Source organism: Lepidochelys olivacea, assembly GCF_965140295.1.
Source record: "Lepidochelys olivacea isolate rLepOli2 genome assembly, chromosome: 5".
NCBI lineage: Eukaryota > Metazoa > Chordata > Testudines > Cheloniidae > Lepidochelys > Lepidochelys olivacea.
This window is the reverse complement of record NC_140415.1, coordinates 5,222,568-5,242,739: the sequence shown is the minus strand read 5'-3', so window position 1 is coordinate 5,242,739 and position 20,172 is coordinate 5,222,568. Positions and strand designations below refer to the sequence as shown.

The 20,172-nt window shown below is 45.6% G+C and overlaps 1 protein-coding gene across 3 annotated transcripts in view; it reads left to right on the top strand.

Moving 5' to 3' along the window:
- The window catches only part of UBAP1 (ubiquitin associated protein 1), a 55,405-nt gene that overhangs the window by 24,020 nt on the left and 11,213 nt on the right, over positions 1–20,172 (top strand). For all 3 annotated transcript variants that reach the window (XM_084629144.1, XM_084629143.1, XM_084629145.1), the window contains exons 2-4: positions 5,901–5,941; positions 13,343–13,467; positions 17,645–18,547. In XM_084629144.1, coding sequence (XP_084485270.1) covers positions 5,908–5,941; positions 13,343–13,467; positions 17,645–18,547 — 1,062 coding nt within the window. In that variant the 5' untranslated portion in view covers positions 5,901–5,907. The remainder of the gene's footprint in view (positions 1–5,900; positions 5,942–13,342; positions 13,468–17,644; positions 18,548–20,172) is intronic.

The window sequence follows — 20,172 nt, the reverse complement described above, 5'->3', positions numbered from 1 at the left end:
TTCGATAAAGTTTAATGTAATTCAATAAGGTTTGTCCAGGACATTGTAGGAAATTGTCCTCTGCCACAATCAGATTGCAGAATGGTGGAAGAGGGAGGTTTTCAAAATGAAACCCCTTTTGAAAAGGAACCTGTAACGTGAATGGTTTCAGAGTAGCAGCCGTGTTAGTCTGTGTCCGCAAAAAGAAAAGGAGTACTTGTGGCACCCTAGAGACTAACAAATTTATTTGAGCATAAGCTTTCGTGAGCTACAGCTCACTTCATCGGATGCATTCACACTGAATGCATCCGATGAAGTGAGCTGTAGCTCACAAAAGCTTATGCTCAGATAAATTTGTTAGTCTCTAGGGTGCCACAAGTACTCCTTTTCTTTTTGTAAGGTGAATGTTAACCCACAGACAGCCAAACCCTCCAGTGCAATAAATTCCCTGTCTTGCATTTTCCTGCTATTCCAGTGTTTGCTAAATGCATAGGTAAGGGCTTGCAAATTCAAATTCACACTCTACCTTAATCTGAATGATCTTTCAAGTGTAGACAAGCCCTAAAGGCAAACCAGGTGTGTATTTACTGTGGGGTAGCTATACTGCTGTAAAATCCCAGTGGAGGCGAGGCACTGCAAGCCTGACCCCAGATGTACAGTACCTTCCCTCTTAATTTGTGTAAACTTGATTTTAAACACTAGCTTTAATAAAATTTACTGTGAGAAGAGTATAGTATTAACCTTCCCGAGCTCTCTCACAGCAAACACTGCAGCGTGCCGTGTGTCCGGTAGGATTTTACAATGAGATGGGTAATGTACATTAATTATCCCATGGGAAAAACGCACCTTTTTGGGCAGTGAAGACAGCCTAAATTGTAGTCTTCTGGCATGACTGCGATTCCTGGTTGATACCTGTTACTACCATTGAAGTCTTTTTGTGCTGGGCTTTTACAGCTTTATTTTTGTAAGATATTTCAACTAGCCTTTGTGTTCCTGGACCAAGTTCAGTGTCCTATTCACTGACAGTGCTTAGCTAGTGCAGATTCCTGTGTATAACATTTATGCATAGCCCGTTCTTTGCACAGACTGATAGGGTTCATCAGGATTATAGTGATATAGTAATCTACAATCTCATCCGTTTCAGGGCCAAACTTTTGTAATCTGTCTTTCTGCTGCAGCAGGAAGGATTAAGCTGCTTCTGGTACTCTGACGTGCAGTCAGTAGTGTAGGGTGTGAGTTTACTCTAGATAATTCCTGTTGGAGTCGCAGAGCAATCCCTCCCCTTTGTGCACTGAAGTTTGAAAATGTTTTTTCTCTCCTCCCATTTAAGGTATCTTTTACAACTTTATTTCTGACAGTTCTCCAGCATTAGCTGGTAAATAGAGACGTGATCATAGTAAGGAATGTAGGATTTGTAATAACCCATGGTAGTGTCCAAAGGTCCTTGTTTGGAGTTGGACCTCGTTGGGCTAGGTGCTGAAATTAGAGGTATACACAGTGCCTGTCCCAAAGATCTTAACAATCCAAGGCTAGTGACATATGAAGGGTGAGGATAATGGAATCAAATATGGTTTCTACCTACATATAAACTCATGTTGCTTTCTCTTGTAATAAATATCAAGTCGACTTCCCCAAATCCTTGTTTGTTTAGTCATTGTATGTTAATTCTATCTTCAGTTATTGCCCAGCCCTATGATTTGGTGTCTAAAAGGCATAGTCTCTTTAATATAGTGTGTGATCTACTATCTAATGCCTTTCTTTGTTGAGTTGGGGTCAGTTTAAGTCCCATTTACACTGGCAGTTACAGTGCAGCTGTGCCAGGTAATCCATAGGTTGCTTGGTCCTTGGCCGCCTTTCTTTGCATTATTTGGGCTGCAGACTTAGTGTACTCTTTTTTCTCTGCAACCCTCGAGAAGCTGAAGTACTTTCTTTGTTCCCTCTTCAGGGGTACCAGCTATCTCCAAAGCCAGTAGTGTTTGGTTTAGTGTTTTTTGGAAATTGTACGGAAATTAGAGAAATTGTGAAATAAACAAGCCTAGAGGTGTATTAGAGAAAGCATCAGCAGAATGACACCTGGTTGAGTTAAAAACAGATTCCGAGTTACCTAACATGACTCATTGCTCACAGCCTAAAATGAGCCCATGGTGCTCCAGGAAGGTTTGGTGGTGTAGCCGGGCGCGGACTCACCGGTGGCACCTCCTGTTGGACGTCTCAGGGAATTAGCATTCCAGCCTCCGGAGCGCCCTCTGTCGGCCGGTGTCTCACCTTGCTGCTGGCTCCCATGTCCCTCCCAGGACCCCGGTGCTGCTTTAACTGGGTGCTGCCCCCTGGCAGTAATCCAACAGTTCTGGGTTTCATGTTGGGACATGGTGAACAGACAGATCAGGGGATGGTGATGGGGGACCTTAAGAGCACAGAATAAAGTCTCACATTCATGCAGTCACTACTGGATCTCTCTGCCTTTATCATTGTTAGTGATTGTATACTGGTGACCTGCATACAAGACCTGGCAGGTGAGGCTGTTAGGGTGCTAAAATCACCCCAGTCCTTCCCCCTTGGACAGATCCCAGAGAGTCATAAAGGGCACTGCTCCTTCACAAAAGCTCTTGCATATGGAATCACAAAGGAATGGGGGGAGAGGGCTGTACAGCAGTATTAAAGACAGATCTTGAAGACTCCTCTGCCCATGGTGAGTAGGAAACTTTCCCAGTGTGTGCGTTACATTTCTAGTCCTTATAACTGCAAGGGAAACATTCCAAATGAGAACTGAATGTGAACTGAGGCACTGCTCCCTTCCTGAGTCTGCAGATGGCTCAAACTCAGTACTTTGCAGGCTGGAGCATGCTCAAAACTGCTACTCAGAGCCCTCTGGGTTGCAATGAAATAGACTGTAGTTTAGCTGCTGACTGTCAAAGCTCTTAGTAGTAGCAGAGGACACTCCTGGAGCTATTCACAAAGGAGGAAGACCCAAAAAGGAGCGTGGGGGGGCGGGTAGCAGCCAGGCAGCTGGTGGTAGGTAAAGTTGTAGAAACTCCTAACTTGCTTGTGGGCAGTTGAGGTGTCTGTTGGCTCGGGTGCAGAGGGACTGGCATGCTCTTTCTTCCATTCAGCAAAGAGGAATTTGTGGACAATCAAACCCAAGCTGGATGTGGCTGTGAAAGTTGCTAACCCTGAACCTGGTCCCGGGGCAGTAGGTTGGGGTAGATTGGTTTCTTACCTGGGTACATCCCCTGGACAGTGCCAGGAATGGGACAGGAGTGGCACCTATATTACATCCCTTTGGCTACTAAACTTCTAAACACAGGTTTAGTCCTGTGTCCTGGGTATTTATTGACAACTTCCAAGGCCTGGGTGTGAGGGGATGGTATGGAGGGAGGGGACGGAGAAGGAAACGCAGGAAGAGCTGCACCAGGACTTAGTAGAGGAATGAAAAGCAAGAGAAAGCGGAGTGAAGTTTGGAGGGAAAGTGTAATAGCAGGAAGAGAGGCGCTAAAGTTACACTTAGAACATTCACTAAATTGAATTCGCAATAAACAATGCACAGCTGTCTTGTTTCTTTCAATGGCAAGGGACACTGCAGCGCAGTTATAGCTGGGGGGGGGCAAGCTAGGAAACTTACTCCTTGGGTTAGTAGGCAATGCTTTCAGTAACCTGCAACCCCAAAAACCCCAACAGAAACCTGGAGTTGTTTTCATGTGCGTTACTTGTGGATCAGGGTAGGTGGTTCTTTTCCTTTCTTTGGTTCAGGTGATGTTACACCTAAAATGCTCTGTTCAAATGTGGTCCTCTCATTGATAGGGGGTAGACATATTGGAGGGAATCCAAGGAGACTGATTTGAAGAAAGACTGAGTAAGAGTGAGCTTAGTAAATCAATGCCATTTTGGAGTGATGCGGGGAGGCAGGGGGAGAGTGTTAATGCCTACACCCTTCAAATCTATGCAGAGTAAGGAAGGAGAAGAATCCTTGGGTGCCATAAATGTGGTCTGACCAGGAATAGAGGGATGAAATTAAGAAAAGGAACATTTTAGGGGAAACTTCCTAATGATGCCATCTATTAGGCTCATTCTTCTCTAGAAGAAAAGGAGTACTTGTGGCACCTTAGAGACTAACCAATTTATTTGAGCATAAGCTTTCGTGAGCATACGCATCCGATGAAGTGAGCTGTAGCTCACAAAAGCTTATGCTCAAATAAATTGGTTAGTCTCTAAGGTGCCACAAGTCCTCCTTTTCTTTTTGCGAATACAGACTAACACAGCTGTTACTCTGAAACCATTCTTCTCTAGGAAGATGGCCTGTGGTAAGTGGGTGTCAACAATAGGTCTGCCCCAGTCAGGGTGAGATTTCTTTGATACCAGTTGGTGGGGCCAGACCATGTTAAGGGCCCTTCAAGAATGCATGGTAGGCCCCTCCCATCCAATGTGCTGACCTTGATTCATGCATAATATGAAACTCTAGGATCTAAATCCTGTCTACGTTAGGTGTTAAGTGCTGTTTAAAATCATATTAATTAAAATATGAGCACAATTTTATTGTTTGAAACCACCATCTACTTTTCCTAGCCGAGGCGAGCTGGACACTCGTTCGGGCTTTTTAGTGCTTGGAGTTATCCGGGCAGGAAGTGTTCTCGGTAATCTGCGAGCTGCATTTGAGAAGCAGCTTTTCATTAGAATGGGTGTTGCTGAGCTGCCTGCTGCTGTGCTGAAAGGGGCCTTTCTTGGCCGCCAGCGTTCAGATCTAAATCTGGTCAGAGAGCGAGTCATTGGCGAAGCTAATAAAATCTGGGAGTGCCGAATCCATCCTCTTCCTCCAGTCACCAGAGCAGACTCCTTCCCTTCCCTCGGTGCTCATCAAAATAAAGATCTTCCCGATGAAACCACGTCCAAGGGCCTCTAGATCTAATAACCTTGCCACTGTAAACTCAGGAACTAGAGAAATCAGATGCATGTTGTGTTTGTTTAGTCAGCTGCGGCCTCTCTTGTGCTTGTCCACAGGTGGCAGGTGCAGTGCACAGACTGCTAGTAGATTCGTGCGTATCTTAGGCACGTTGTATTCCCTTTGATCTGTGTCCCAGCTTCTGCAGAGGTTTTCTTAACATTAACTAAAGAGAGTTTTGGTTAAAATGTTCTAAGATAATACACAATGTTTATGGAATCTACACTATGTAGTTTTCTGCCCGCTAGGTAGTGGAAAGTGCACATGGACCAATGTCCGTTTCACTGCTGGCTTCTGCATAATTCTCTGCATCTCCTGACTCCTGAAAGGCGCTCTCACTTTCTAAGCGTATCCGTGAAAATAGGGCTTTGGACACAAATGAACTAAATCTGGTTTGGTTTGGTTTTTTCTCCCATGTAGGATAAACATGTTTAGTATCTTAAGACCAGCTGGAGAGGAAGGATGCTCTTGTGCTGCAAACACAGAGTCAGGGTACCTAGTTTCTTCCTGACTGTGCCCCGATGGTGTGACTTTGGGCAAGTTACTTAGCAATTTGCCTGCCTGGTTTTGACCTGCCCCGTCTCCAAGGTCCCTGTTGAAAAGGTTCTGGACCGGGCAAGTATCGCTGGGGCCTTTGTGACAGTCCTTTGTGTAGCTGCGGTGCAACACCGACGATGATGCACATTGTTGATGAATGCCTGCTGACTAGGTTTAGCGAGGGCCTAGAAGAACTGCATCACACCACTGAAAATGTCCTCACTTGGCTAGACGACTATGCGCACGCTAAATAAATACTTAACAATCCAGATCTGTTTCGTAGACTATAAAATGGGTTTTCTTACTCATGTCTCAGGGGCATTAGGCTAAATTTGAATAAATATTTGCAAAGCTTCCTGAGATCCTTGGGTGGAAGACAAAATAGAAGCTCATAGTATTATATTATTTAACATATGTGAAAGATTATTAATGCTTCTAAACTGTTTTTCAGATTCTAAATGGCTTCTAAGAAGTCGGGATCCGACTTTCACGGTAAGTGAAGTGCTGTATTTTTGTATTGGAAAGATTAATGTGAGGAAACTCCCCGTAAAACATTCTGTGTTACCTCTAATATAGATTCTACCCCCCCCCCCATCTAATAATATAACGGGATTGGGTGGCTCTTGGGATTAATAGGAGACTCAAAAGCCTTTTACCATCCTGCTACTGACCAAAAGTAGCCATTTTCTGTTGGCTGTTGATTGACTTGTGTGCAATAAACTTGGTCTCAATCCAGGTTTTCAGTGGACATGTGTGCACTTCAGAAACTTCCACTGTTGGCATTAACTGGCAGTCAGCACAGAGGCCATGGCTTGAGTGCTCAATGGAGATTAGTCTGCTTTGTCTCTGCTAGAGCTGGTTCTTTCATGTCAGGGCTGGAAGGGCATTGGTGGGGCAGTGGCGCGGAAACTTACGTTTCTGTTGCCTATGCCTGTTCTCTGCCTAAACCGAGGACTTCAGTCTGGTATCTTTCACTCATGGCATTAAGAACACTTCAAACGGGAAAACGGGAAAATCCCTAGCTTGGTGTATGCATGTGAAATTAAACCAACAGTAGGCCAGTGGAATAGCGTTTGCAGAAGCAAACTCTATATAGCGAAGGTTGCAACTTCACTTTAATTTTAAACTGTTTTTCCTCATTTATAACTTCCATAAAGTCTCCTTATGACTGAAACTGCTCATGCTTGGAGTCTGCCCTGTGATGAATTTATTTCAAATATAGTTTGAACTAAATCCATTTAAGTAACTTACTTTCGGGTAAGTGAAGGAGGAAAGGTAAGGAGTGGAATTTTCTGTAAACTCCTGATCCTGCACACATTTAAATATGTGCTTAATTTTACACATGAATAATCTCACTAGAGTCCGTTTGTGTAAAGCTAAGTGCGTTTGCTGGAGTCGGGTCTAAAGTTTTGGGGACGGGAGAGTGGGAAACTATTCTGACCCTCAAAGTTCTGTGATAGAGGATCCGATTTTTGCAGTTGCATGCAAATATTGCAGTTGTATGTGTAATCAAGAATTGCATGTGAAATGACCAGTACCAACCTAAGTTAAAGTGATTGTCCATGCAGACTTCTTCCTTTTCATAGAGTTTAGAGTCCCTTCTCTTCCCAGATAGTGTTTCAGGTGAGCAAAATGACACTAGAGCACTCCACCATGGGGGAGAGGAAGGCTTGGAAAAGTCTGCCCCATTAAGTTGACCTTTATGCTTTCTCCTTGCCCTAGTATAAAGGGATCAGAAAGTGACGACAGCAGGGAAAGGACTATAAACAAGTCAGACTGACTAGCCTAGGAAATGCAAAATGAAAACATAATAAATCCTGAAACCAGATTGTAACATTTTCTTTAATCAAAGATGTGACAATAGGTAAGAAATGGTATCTAATTTTTAATATGTCTTGTCAGAGTTCCAGGAGCAAAGTTAGCTGGACCATGTGCTGTTTAATTGCTGATTACTGTTGAATGTAAGAAGTATATGTGCAATGCAGAATTAATATTGCATTTGGAGCCAGAGGTTTTACAATTCTGGGCTCTAATTGTTACAATCTGGTGGGAAACGCCCCTTGTATAACAAAATAACAAGAACAAAAGAAATGGCTCTGCAGCATCAGTAGTTAACTGAAATACCCTGTTGTGAGGCTCTCTGCGTTTCTGCTGATATTGGCAATTCTAACACTAAGTTTATTGCTGTGCTGACTTAAACTTTCTGGGGAGGGATGGGCACAACTTTTGTTTTGTCATCTCTTGGGGAATTAGTGGGGAAAACTCTTTTCAATCACCTCCCAGCGTCCAAAAGAACAAATAGGTGACACTGTCCCTATAATTGCAGTTTACGACACAACATCTAGCCCAGCAAGTAGCTGCAGCTTAGCGTGTACAGAGTTTCTAGAATTGTACAGAGCTGACACTTCAAATGAACACACTCCCCGTGCTTGCTGTTTATGGGAATTTACATGAGGCTATTACAAAGCTGGTTAGTTGTAAAATCCCTCTTGGTATCTGGCCTTTACTTGCTTTACCTGTAAAGGGTTTGACAGAGTTCCTCCTCTGCCTTGGTGGCTCCTGCACTTATTGGCGGATTTTCTCGCCTCAGAGGTTTACGGCAGCCCTCAGTTGGCTGCTTTCGTGCTTCAGATCTGCCGTTCACTCAGTTAGCCTCATCACTGGCCAGCATGGGGAAAGGAAGAACAATCCCCGCAGTCTCTGCTGATCCACCTAGAGAATCGGGGAACAGGCCAGAGACCTTCCCCTCTGGTGGAACCCACAGTCCAGTTCAACTCCTCCGGTATCAAGTAGGGAGTTGGTGGGATGGAGGGAACCTAGGTTATACCTGGAGCTTTGAGGAAGCCACCTTCTGAATTCATACTTCAGAAAGAGAATGCTCCAGCAGGTTTCTCTGAGCACGGAGCTCAGTGCACTGTGGTGGTGTTTGAAGAACTAGAAGCTAGAGACTTGCAAGCCGAGTGAATGGCAGTGCCTGGAAATGTAGCTTTCTGCAGGTGTGTTGAAAAGGTGAACTGAAGTTTCCCAAGGGTAGTGTTTGATGTTCTGCTAACACAGTGCTAATTGTTGCCACGCAAGTTGAAAGCTGCTGCTGCCGCTTCCTCAGCTGATGTCCAAAACTGCTCCAGTTATTCCTCGTGTTTATAAGGGTAGTGCGAAGGGCCAACCAAGAATGGGGCCCCGTCGTGCCAGACGCTGTGTAGAGTAGCAGGAAGTCCTTTCTCAGGAGAGCTAACAATCTAAATAGACAAGACTGACACAGGATGGGGGGAAAGGGTGCAAGCAGGTGCAAGCATGTGATGGCAGCAAGGAGGGGATCCGCTAAATGGAAAGAAAAGGGAAGGGGCGAGGGAAGAGGGCAAGGAGGGACAGGCAGGAGTGAAGCTGAGGTGAAGACACTGTGATAGAGAGGGAGGGTTGGAGAAAACAGTCAATTGGCCAGAGACAGTCAGAACATTCTGCAGTTTTGACTGGACTATCCATAGGTCCGAGCAGTGGCTGGCTGTTCCTACCAACTAGAGTCTCTGGCTGGTTGTTCTCTGCACTGTTTCCCCCAAGGCTACGTGACGGGGAGAGGAGACACCACCTGGATCCTAGTGCTCAGAGTGTGTGTGTGTGTGTGGCGGGGGGGTCTTCACTGCACAGTTCTGGTTCCAGGGAGTGCTGGGAGAGGAGCGATCCTGGCTGGACCCCATTTTACACCCTCCACTCAATGTGACCACTAAAGGTACCTTCCTTATTGTTTTGAACCGATTCCCCACGTCAGTGGTGACCTCTTTACACGTTCACTCATCAAGCTGCTAGACTGTGGAGGCCATTGTTTCCTGGGGATGCACCTGAGGCATCTGGGGGTCAGACCAGGCCTGTGTTTACATAATCGGTGATACACAGTGATACTGACACTCTTGTTGGTCTTGGCTGAGGCAGAAAGGATGGTTTGAATAAAGTGGGTGCATGTTTTTCTGAACTTCCTGGGTCTGCTATAATAATTGTTTAAACAGAGTCCAAATTCCAAGGAGCCACATATTAAATATCATCCTGTTACTTAATGTGAGTTGTAACAAACTCATGTGTGCATGCTGCTGTGGATGAACACTGAGTAACAGCCACGCCTACGTCTGTACTAAAATCCAGTTTCTTTTTGCTCCCTGCTTTGAACAATCTGCCTTTTAAAATCATTTCCGGGGAATTGGCATGTTCAGCCCTCTGCAAAAAAAGGCCAATGGCTTAAATCACATTCTGGGCAGGACTCTAACCATATTCTGATACAAAGGAAAATCCCTGACCTGGGTAAAACAAGTGAAATATACCTTTGGGGTTTTTCTCTCCTTTCTCCCCACAAAAGGAAATTCTATAAACCCATCACAAAGTGTTCTGGAAAGGCTACCCTGAGAGAGAGGATGGTTCCCATGTCTATGGCAGCCCGTCGGTAAATGCCAGGTTACAGTGGTGGTCACAGTCAGAAAATCGGTATACTGGGAAGACACTAAAAATAATTTCCCAGTAATATTTGTCAGGTATCACACGCTGACTGCTAAGGTGAAACTAGCAAGAAGCAAATTCCTGAGTAGAGCAGCCAGTCTTTGCCTGTACCATCCCTCACCTTAGTGCTGTATGTCCTGGCTTTAGCTCAAGTGGCATTAAAAATAATCATAACTTTTAATCTCTCCCTACCTGGTGCTCAGATAAGACAAGACAGAGAGCAGTAGTCGCACTCCTACTCATGCCTGTCACAACGCGTAGTGTAGCACGGGCATTTTCCCTTTGCCTGGGGGAGCTCAACCCCTGCTCAGCCCCAGGCCCCACCCCCACTCTACCTCTTCCGTCAAGCCCCCACCTCATCCCATCTGTTTCCGTTCCCGCTCCGTCCCCTCCCCTGAGTGCACCCCGTCCCTGCTCCTTCCCTCTCCCCCCAGCACCTTCTGCACGCTGCGGAACAGCTGATCCGCAGCGGGCAGGAGGCGATGGGAGGGAGGAGTGTTAATGGGCCACTTCACCTTGAATGGTCCCATAAACTATGTGTTAGCTACTTACGCTAAACAATCTGTTCCACTGTGTATTTATCTGTGACACTGAGTACAAGCAAGTCTACACTGCAAAATTAAGTTGACCTAAGTTACGTTGACATACAGCCAGCACAGTAATTAAATTGTCCACACTATGCTCCCTGTGTCGGCGGTGTGCGTCCTGACCAGGAACGCTTGCACCAATTGGGGCAGTTGTGAGACAGCTTCTGAGAGGCAGCAACAATCCATGTCAACAACGCAGTGACTGCACTGACGCTGTGTTGACCTAACTACATCAGCCGAAGCGCTACGCCTCGCATGGAGGTGGCGTTATTAAGTCGGTGTATTGGATGACTTGCATCAGTTGGAGCTGAGTTAGTGTAGACACTTACAGAGTTAGGTCGCTGTACGCTGCCTTACGTCAGCCTAACTCTGTAATGTACACCAGGCTTATGTTTCCCAGACCTCAAGAAGTGCCCTGTCTAAGCTTGAAAGCTGGTCTCTCTCACCATCAGAAGTTGGTCCAATAAAAGATATGACCTCACCCACCTCATCTCTCCCATGCAATCAAAGGGCATCTGGTCTGGTTTAGATGGGTTGTGATTCCCGTTCCCATTGATGGGCACTCTGGTCACGATCTCTGCATAAACTAACACTTGGGAGTTGTTAGTGTACCAGTTCAACTACACACATCCTTAAACTAGACGCCTTGTTGCAGTAATGGCCATGGTCCCCTCCCAACATCGAAATTGCAGTGCTGTTGAGCAGTCACTGAATATGTTGCTATCTCTGCTGGGGGTGCAACGAGTAAAGTTACTGTTAAATTCTCTGAGAGACTTCTTCAGTTCACGGTCATGGTGAGGAACAAGATCGGCTCTAGAATAGTCAGTGCTAGGGATTCAAAGCTGAAAGGACACTATCTCTCTAGCACGAATCTGAGAGCAGGCTGATGTGCCACATCCTGCAATGCTGTCATCGCTTGGGCTCGCTGACAGTCTTCAGCCCCAGGTAATAGGGCGTTTCCTGGTTTTGAAAACCTGTCCTTCATTAGCGCTTGGCTGCGTTCTTGTAGATGATTCAGTAATAGAGGAGCGCAGGAGGTATTTATGAATGGCCATTTAAGTTTGAAATTTGGTCAAAGGGAGATGACACATCAGTGATCTTTGGGATTGCTCAGGCTGTGAAAAGAGGTTAGTTCCTGAGCTCGGTCTCTCCTCTAAGGTGGCGACAGTACTCTGTAGCTGCATCTTCTATAATATTCCAACCCCAAAAGTGAATGTACAGATGAACTGGTCATTGAACACTGGTGTAGGAGTGGGGTTAATATCACTTTCAAACAAATTGCCATTCAGATTGGCGTTTGGAACTCCATCTATTCTCCCAGCTGGGGGTGCTGTCATAAAACTTCAGATGGTCGTTGGTGTTTATTACTTGTTTTCTGGTAGCCCGACCGCGCCGGGTACTGTACAAACGTAGAACACAGAGATGGTCCCTGCCCCAAACAGTCTAGAATTCAAGTAGAGGACTAGATAACAGATGGATAAAACAGACAGATTGTGGGGGGACGAGGGGGACACGGTAACAGTGAGAAATGTGTGATCAGTGTGATAAGCAGAGGGCACAGTATACCAGCTGACTGACCAAGGAAGTGAAATTAGATTGGTACAGAAACTGGGGTCCCAAAACTGAAGTTGAGTCACTGTAGATTGGGGTGGGCAAACTTTTTGGCATGAGGACCACATCTGGGTGGGGAAATTGCATGCAGGGCCATGAATGTAGGGCTGGGGCAGGGGGTTGGGGTGCAGGGTATGGGAGGGGGTTGGGGTACAGGAAGGGGTTCAGGGCAAGGGGTTGGTGTGGAGGAGGGGTGCAGGTTGTAAGAGGGGGCTCAGGGCAGGGGGTTGGGGGGCGGGAGAGGTTCGGGGCGAGGGCTCCGGCCCGGTGCTGCTTACCTTGAGCTGCTCCGGGGTGACAGCGGTGTGCAGCAGGGCTAAGGCAGGCTTCCTGGCCCCAGGCCGCACCGGGCTGCTCCAGAAGCGGCCAGCACCACGTCCCTGCAGCCCCTTGGGGAGGGGGGGCAGAGGGCTCCACGTGCTGCCCTTGCCTGCAGGTAGCTCCCCTGAAGCTCCCCTTCTACGGTTTCCCATCGCCGGCCAATGGGAGCTGCGGAGGGCGGTGCCCGCAGGCGGGGCAGCGCCCGCAGGCGGGGCAGCACGCGGGCTGCAGTGACATAGTGCCAGGTGCTTCTGGGAGTGGTGCGGCGCCCACGGTGCCACAGGGTTGGCAATCCCACAGGCCGGATCCAAAGCCCTGACGGGCCGGATGCAGCCCATGGGCCGTAGTTTGCCCACCCCCAGTGTGGATGCATCTTTAAATGTATGTCTACCTTGCGGAGACTATGCCAGCGTAGTCCCCAGTGTAGACACAACTAACACCAACAGAAGTTTTTCTGTTCGTGTAGGAACGCCCCTTGTGCAAACGTTAGCTATGTCGACGTAGCAGTTCTGCAGTGGGGCTATATTGGTCAGGAGCGTGATTGTTTCACACCACTGGCCGACACAGCTATGTCAACATAACTTTTAAGTGTATACAGAGCGAAAGGCAAAAGAAACTAGTGCAGGGAAACTTACTTGATAATCTGTCCAGAAATCTGAGACCATATTTCAACCTTTTAGCCATTTGAAAAGTGTGTATAACAAAATATTTTGGATAAAAGTGGGGCAGCAAACTCAAGCATGCTCTGCGTGTATGTTCTTTTTCTGACTACTTTCATTTTTGTGCAGGTAGGTTAGCAAAGATAAAATAGATTCACATTTCCATATTTGAAAGCTAACAGGAATGCATAATACATTTGAGTCTCTGATGTAACTTTTACTTTTGATCTTAGGGCCTTTCAGTTATCTTGATGATGTCCCATTTAAGATCGGAGACAAATTCAAAACACCAGCCAAGGTTGGCTTACCCATTGGTTTCTGCTTTCCTGATTCTACCCAGCTTGTCAGAGAAGCCCAGGTAAGTGGGTGTTTTGTTTGTTTGTTCCCTTTGTTGTTAATGTTTGGTATGTCATAAATTTCGAAATATCCAGATTTAGGTCTTATATAAATGTTTGCTAGAGCTATCCTGGTTGTTCTAGAATTGCCCATTTATGGGGTTTCCTGCACCCTGTTCTGAAAGATCTTGTTCCAGTTACTGTCCTACACAGGATACTAGACTATAGAGACAGATATGGCAATTTTTATGTTCCTGCTGTAATTGCAAGTTTTACGGTGCTTATCTCAAATGCTTTACATGTCGTCATAATTTATCAAAAAGGAATAAAAGCCCAGGAAATTCTGAAACAGAGCTTTGATACAGTTCAAGTTAAACGTATACTTAAGTAGAACTTTTTAATGGGAAAGTCGGGAAATTCACAGTTCAGATTCCAACAACAACCTTAACTCTGTTCCTTCTGTCCCTGACTATCCTACAGTTTGGCAGTTTTAACAAGAATGGAAAATTCAAATATAGGCGTTCTAGCACTCTTACAAAATCCTGGTTGTTTGGAGTTAGTGGATATATTTTTTTTTTTTTGCTGTCAAATGAATTTAATTTTTGTTATAATTTGTGTAAAAAGTAGATAAGTAGATTTGGTGCTTTGGTGCGTATGCATGATGTTCTGTGGCTTCTGACTTCCCCTGTCCTGCTTTTATTGGGTGGAGAACTACACTTCTAGCTCTTGTTTTGCTTTGTAGTTCTCATTGACAATTTATTTACCCAGCCATGTGGCCAAGTTACGTAATTTGGCAAATAAATCTCTCCTCTCTTTTCCAGGCACGTGGTCTTAAGTTGCCTTAATTTTTTTGGTTAGTTTGAAATCAACTGATTAAACAGACTAACTTTTAAAAAATCCTTGTGTGCTTATCATTTTCAAATTAGTACTAGAAATCCAACCGCACTAATTTAACTGAAATTTTAAATTAGGAGCCAAGGTCCTGTTTAGTGCCAATCCTGATGCAGAGAGAATGGCAGGTCGCAGTAGAGTGGCTTGGTGTTCTTTATGCCATGTGATGTTTCCACAGAGTTCCCTGGAATATGGATTTTGAGTCCTGACCACAGAGCCGATCAAATCAATAGTTTAAGTCTTTTGATTTCATAGTATACTTTCTACAAGGAGTTGATCTGGTATGTTCGAGGCCCATTTTAACCCTAAATGGCTAGCCTGGGACGTGGCGCTAACTCTCCTTTCCCTTTCCCTCCAAGCCAGTGACACACACATTTGGTGTGCCTGATGTGACTGCTGCAGTGAAGTCATGTGTCATGGTGCACGGCTTCCTTTGACATCTGCAGCAGAAGACAGTCCAGCTTGCTGGTGCTAGGCGTGTCTGCTTTCAGCATGTCAAGTGTTGTAGCACGGCATAAGGGCCAAGGCCACTGTGCGAAGTGTCTGTCCTTTGCACTGAATATCCACAGGCTAAGCCTGTGTGCTCAGAAGGTACCACTGTTTGCTCTTGTAAACCATTAGCGCCTTAAGTAATTTTGGCTGTGGACTGTTCTGTCACTTGTGCAACTGTAAATTCTCTTGTCCTGCAAACTGGCTGTGTGGGCAGGTCTGACGTTCTGGGGTGCAGTCCAGACCAGAGAGGGGTTTTGTCACCACCTATCCTGCTGCCTTGGGTGCTTCACAATGCTTTGCTGCTGTAGTTCCCAACCTTTGCGTCTCACAAACAGCATGCAGGTTACATGCTGAGTGTCTGCATATAGCCACAGCCCTGCTCCAGCAACTCTGACCCCAGCAGCCTGTCAGGTACACACCAGCCCCAGTCTGGCGTCTAGCAGCCTTAGTTACGATCCGCAGGGTGACCCCAACACATTCCCAGTCCCAGATTTTCCCCAGAAACGCATGTGCTGCACTGCCCAGCCCTCTCCTGGACAGTTGGGATATTGTAGGTCCATTGACACTGAAAGGGGTCAGTGTACAACGGTTTGCTGGAGTTACCAAACAATTCAGTTTAAACACAACAATGAATTGGTTTTGATTGAGTAAAACAAGTTTAAGTGACTATAAGGCATTAAAAGAAAAAATGGCTACAAGAAAAGCAAAGAAAAAATGCTTTTTAATAACTAAACTTGGTTCAAGGTAAAATCTTTACCACAGGTTCCCAGCAACATTGCTGATCAAATTTTCAAGTCAAGATCTTACACAAAGTCCAAAGGCTGGTTCCTTTATCTCCCTGGTCAAAGGAGGTGAGGGGATGCAGGAGGAGTACCTGGGGTGTTTTTGACCCTCAGTTTATAGTCCAGTCACCCTTTGAAATGCATTTTCCTGAGGGTTATCCCAGTTAAAGTTCCTTCCAGCTGTGAGGGTGGAGGCGTGGAGTCTCAATCTTTTCCTGCCCCCCTTCACTGCCAAAGAATGGCCACTTGACTGGTGATTGATCGTCAGTCAACTTTGATGACACCTGGCTAGAGGCGCCAGCTTGTCTTTGAGAAACAGGTTTGCTCCCTCCCCAGACTTGCCTGGTAAACACATTTCAGTCATTTCAGCTTGTGTTCATAACTTTACAGATCACATTGCTGTGTACATTTCAGCATGATACTACTGACCAGCAAATTTATTAGTTTTCGAATGGTACCTCATGAGGTATGCCTTGTAGAAAGATTATTACAGTGATATGTGCTGTGTGAATATGGGGATGGGCGGCATTTGGCCTAGAGGTTTATGTAAGATTTGATCCTTGTGCTTGCACTTCCAAGGAAGTGCTCATATTAAAATGTGAGAAAGCTCAGGGGACCCTGTCATGCTGGTAATAGCGACACAGATCTGCCTCTGTAGAAAAACGCACCCTAAGCTAGGGGCTAATGTCTCAGTTTTATGACAGGTTTCAGAGTAACAGCCGTGTTAGTCTGTATTCGCAAAAAGAAAAGGAGTACTTGTGGCACCTTAGAGACTAACCAATTTATTAGAGCATAAGCTTTCGTGAGCTACAGCTCACTTCCTCAGATGCATATCGTGGAAACTGCAGCAGGCTTTATATATACACAGAGAATATGAAACAATACCTACTCCAGCAGGACAGTGGGGTGGGAGTAGGTATTGTTTCATATTCTCTGTGTATATATAAAGCCTGCTGCAGTTTCCACGATATGCATCTGAGGAAGTGAGCTGTAGCTCACGAAAGCTTATGCTCTAATAAATTGGTTAGTCTCTAAGGTGCCACAAGTCCTCCTTTTCAGTTTTATGACTCCTTTGCTGGGTTCTTGACTTGGCAGAACTGGCAGTACGTAGGTTAGTACCTCTTCTTTCTGTTGGGTACTAAACTCTGCTATGGACTTTAACCTCTTCTGAAGAGAGGTAAAAAATTCCATGATGTTTCCAGCGATGCAGTAATCCAGAATCTACTCTATTCTTGTGTGGCTCGTGGCCAATTCATCAACAGGGGAATCTGCAGCCTACCAGCAAATCCTGAAGCTAGAGCATAGTAGAGATCTACCGTTGAGTAGTGTGCTTGATTTCTACTCTACGCATGCTCTCTTCTGTGGGAGATAGATGCTGTGGTATTGTGTTCATCTTCGTAACAGTTTTTAAGCAAAATCATGTGGAAAGGAGGAATAGAATATATCCATTGGCATATAGCCAAGGTTAGCTTCTAGAGCAGCAGTTCTCAAACTGTGGATCGGGACCCCAAAGTGGGTCACGACCCCTTTTTAATGGGGTCGCCAGGGCTGGCATTAGACTTGCTGGGGCCAAAGGCCAAGCCCGAGCCCCATCACCTAGGGCCAAAGTCCAAGCCTGAAGACTTCAGCCCTTGTGACAGGGCTCAGGGTTACAGGCCCCCCGCCTGAGGCTGAAGCCCTTGAGCTATGGCTTTGGCCCCCCCACCTGGGGTGTTGGGGACTAGGCTTTGGCTCTGGCCACTCTTCCCAGGGTGGCCTCAGGCTTCGGTCCCCCCTCCTGGGGTCATGTAGTAATTTTTGTTGTCAGAAAGGGGTCTTGATGCAATGAAGCTTGAGAACCCCTGTTCTAGAGGCACAAAGAATGTCTTCTGCTTGTCTGTAGGTGAGCAGAGATATTAGTTAAGAGAAATCCTCCCCACCCCTTGGGTAATACCCCTAAGTTGTTACTCCATGTTCCTTGCTACATATGGGATGATGATGCCGTCATAAAGTAGTGACTGTGTTCCTTACCCTTGAATCTCGTTTTTCCTTGCAGTATGACTTCTCCCTGGAAAAGAGAACTGTTGAGTGGGCGGAAGACATCAAAAAAATCCAAGCAGCTCAGAGAGAAGCAGAGCAAAAGGCTGCGCAAGCAATAGCTAATTCCAAGGCTGCTTCAGACAACAACAGCAAAATGGGCTTCTCTGAAGCTCTGCCACTTCCCATTAACCCTATTCTCGCTAGTCTACAGCACAATAACATTCTTACTCCCACCCCTGCCAACAGCAGTGCCATAAAGCAAAAGGTCCTTAGTCCGCCTTACCCAAAGGCAGACTTCAACCCAGCAGATTTTGAATGTGAAGAAGACCCATTTGACAATCTGGAGCTAAAAACTATTGATGAAAAAGAAGAACTGAAAAATATTCTTGAAATTCACGTTGGTACGACTGGGCCAATTGTCACCCAACTGTTGGAGAATAACTTGCCCAAAGTAGGGCCGGAATCTGCGTTACAAGATCAGGAAGTTCTGGCATCCATAGAAAGGGCTACCTTGGACTTCAAGCCCCTTCACAAACCCAATGGCTTTATCACTTTACCACAGTTGGAAAACTGTGAAAAGATGTCCCTGTCTTCCAAAGTGTCCCTCTCCCCCATCACGTCAGTGAGCAATATCAAATCTCTCTCCTTTCCCAAGCTCGACTCAGATGAGAGCGATCAGAAAATGTCAAAGCTCACAAGCACTTTTCACAGCGCTACCTGTCTCCAAAATGGCTCTTTACAGGCCTGCTCTCCCAGTAAGGCTAGTGAACTCAACGGACATCAAGTTGTTGGACTTTCTGCTTTAAATGTGGACAGTGGAATGGAGACATCAACATTATCCTCTTCATCCAGGCTGCCTTCCTTATCTGTGTCAACACCTTGTACAGAAGAACAATCATCTCAAAACACAGCAACTAAGGTAAGGATTCAACACGTTAAAATAGGTTTGGGGTGTTCAAGGGGAAGGTGAACGTGACTCATATTTCTAAAATGCATCCTGTAGCTTCCTTTGATTTAATACTCGGATGTGGTCTGCTGACAATACATGTCTTCTCATGCATTGCTCTGTCTTGATCTAAATGGAAAACTGATCAGCTAAAGAGGAAACATTGGATGCTGGGAGTTAGTCTCAGAAGATCACATGTCACTGTTTTGGATGTAGACAGCTGTAATCTAATTCACTTTAGGCCCATGAGGTGTTTTCTGGCTCCTGGCAAGTTGCTAGAGGTATTCATGGTAAGAGATCTTGGGCACCTTGGGTTTAAGGCTCTAGTAAGATTTTTCGCTGCTATATTCTCATACGTTCTGGCTGTTCACCCCAAACTGAGACATTCATTTCTAAGCTACCATGCTGGATTTAATCAAATTCTTTAAGCAAACATTCAGTTGAAATGCTTGTGTTAGGCACATCCGAGGACAGTCAGTATTGAGACGTGGCATCCCCATGCAGGACATTTTCAGATGACTTTATCAAGCTGCTACAAGTGATCTGGCTTATCGCTCAAGAGACTGATGTAGCCCTGCTACAGACCCTGGCAGTGCAAGTATCTCCACTTCCCTTGTAGAGCTGTGTGCTTCAGTGCTGACCGGTACAATAAACTGGCAGCCACTCTTTTTAATGTTCTTCGCTCCAGCATCCCCGCCAAACACAACGGTGGGTTTTTATTTGAGTTAAAATAACACTTGTCTGAAATCTGGTACCTGCTTTTCTCAGGCCTGAACCCGTGCCGAAAGTGCTTGGAATAAGTTAGATATTTCCTGTGCTCGGAGTTCTAGAACTACTTTGTCATGCTTCTAAACATTGGTTCTGGCCTAGAGGTCGGAGACCATTTCAGTCCAGCACAGCTTGAAGGGAAGAAGCAAACTTGGTTTATCCCATCTGTTCCTTTTCCCTTCAAAACATAGGCGTAACTTTCTCAAAGAACCAAAGGGATTTGAACATCCGGTTCCCATTAAAACGAATGGAAATTGGACATTCAGATCCCATAGTTGGCTCTGAAAATCTCAACCCTACCTATTGCAGGGAAGGGTTTGAAGGTAGGGGGCGGGGAGACCCCTCATGTTCAATATAAAACATTACATCTTGGTGTCATGGTAACACTGGTATACATTCTCCACTCAAAGGCGTTGTAGGATGTCAGAGAGCAAGTGACCTAGCACACACCCAAACAAAGGGGTGGAGAGCCCTTGAGGAATACTTGCCTTTTGCTGATCATTCTACCGCAGTCAATACATACAGCCTTGAAACCAAAGCCCATAAATCAGCTGGCAGGCATAGGCACGCATAATGCTACTACAGAAACCCAGCATTTTGGAAAACAAGTAGTCTTTGGGGCACAGCAAAAGTGATGAGTTTTACCTTTAGCAATAAAATTAGCATTGTGCAGAGGCTGAAGGCAAATGCTGTTAATCCAGAAAGCAGCCGGAAAAGAAAATATGTCCAACCCATCCGTGAGCAGTCATTGCTCTGAATATTGTTTCTTATTAGAGAGCATCATTCATCAAATCATGTGGCTGTGATAGCTTTATCTTCTTCACACATGG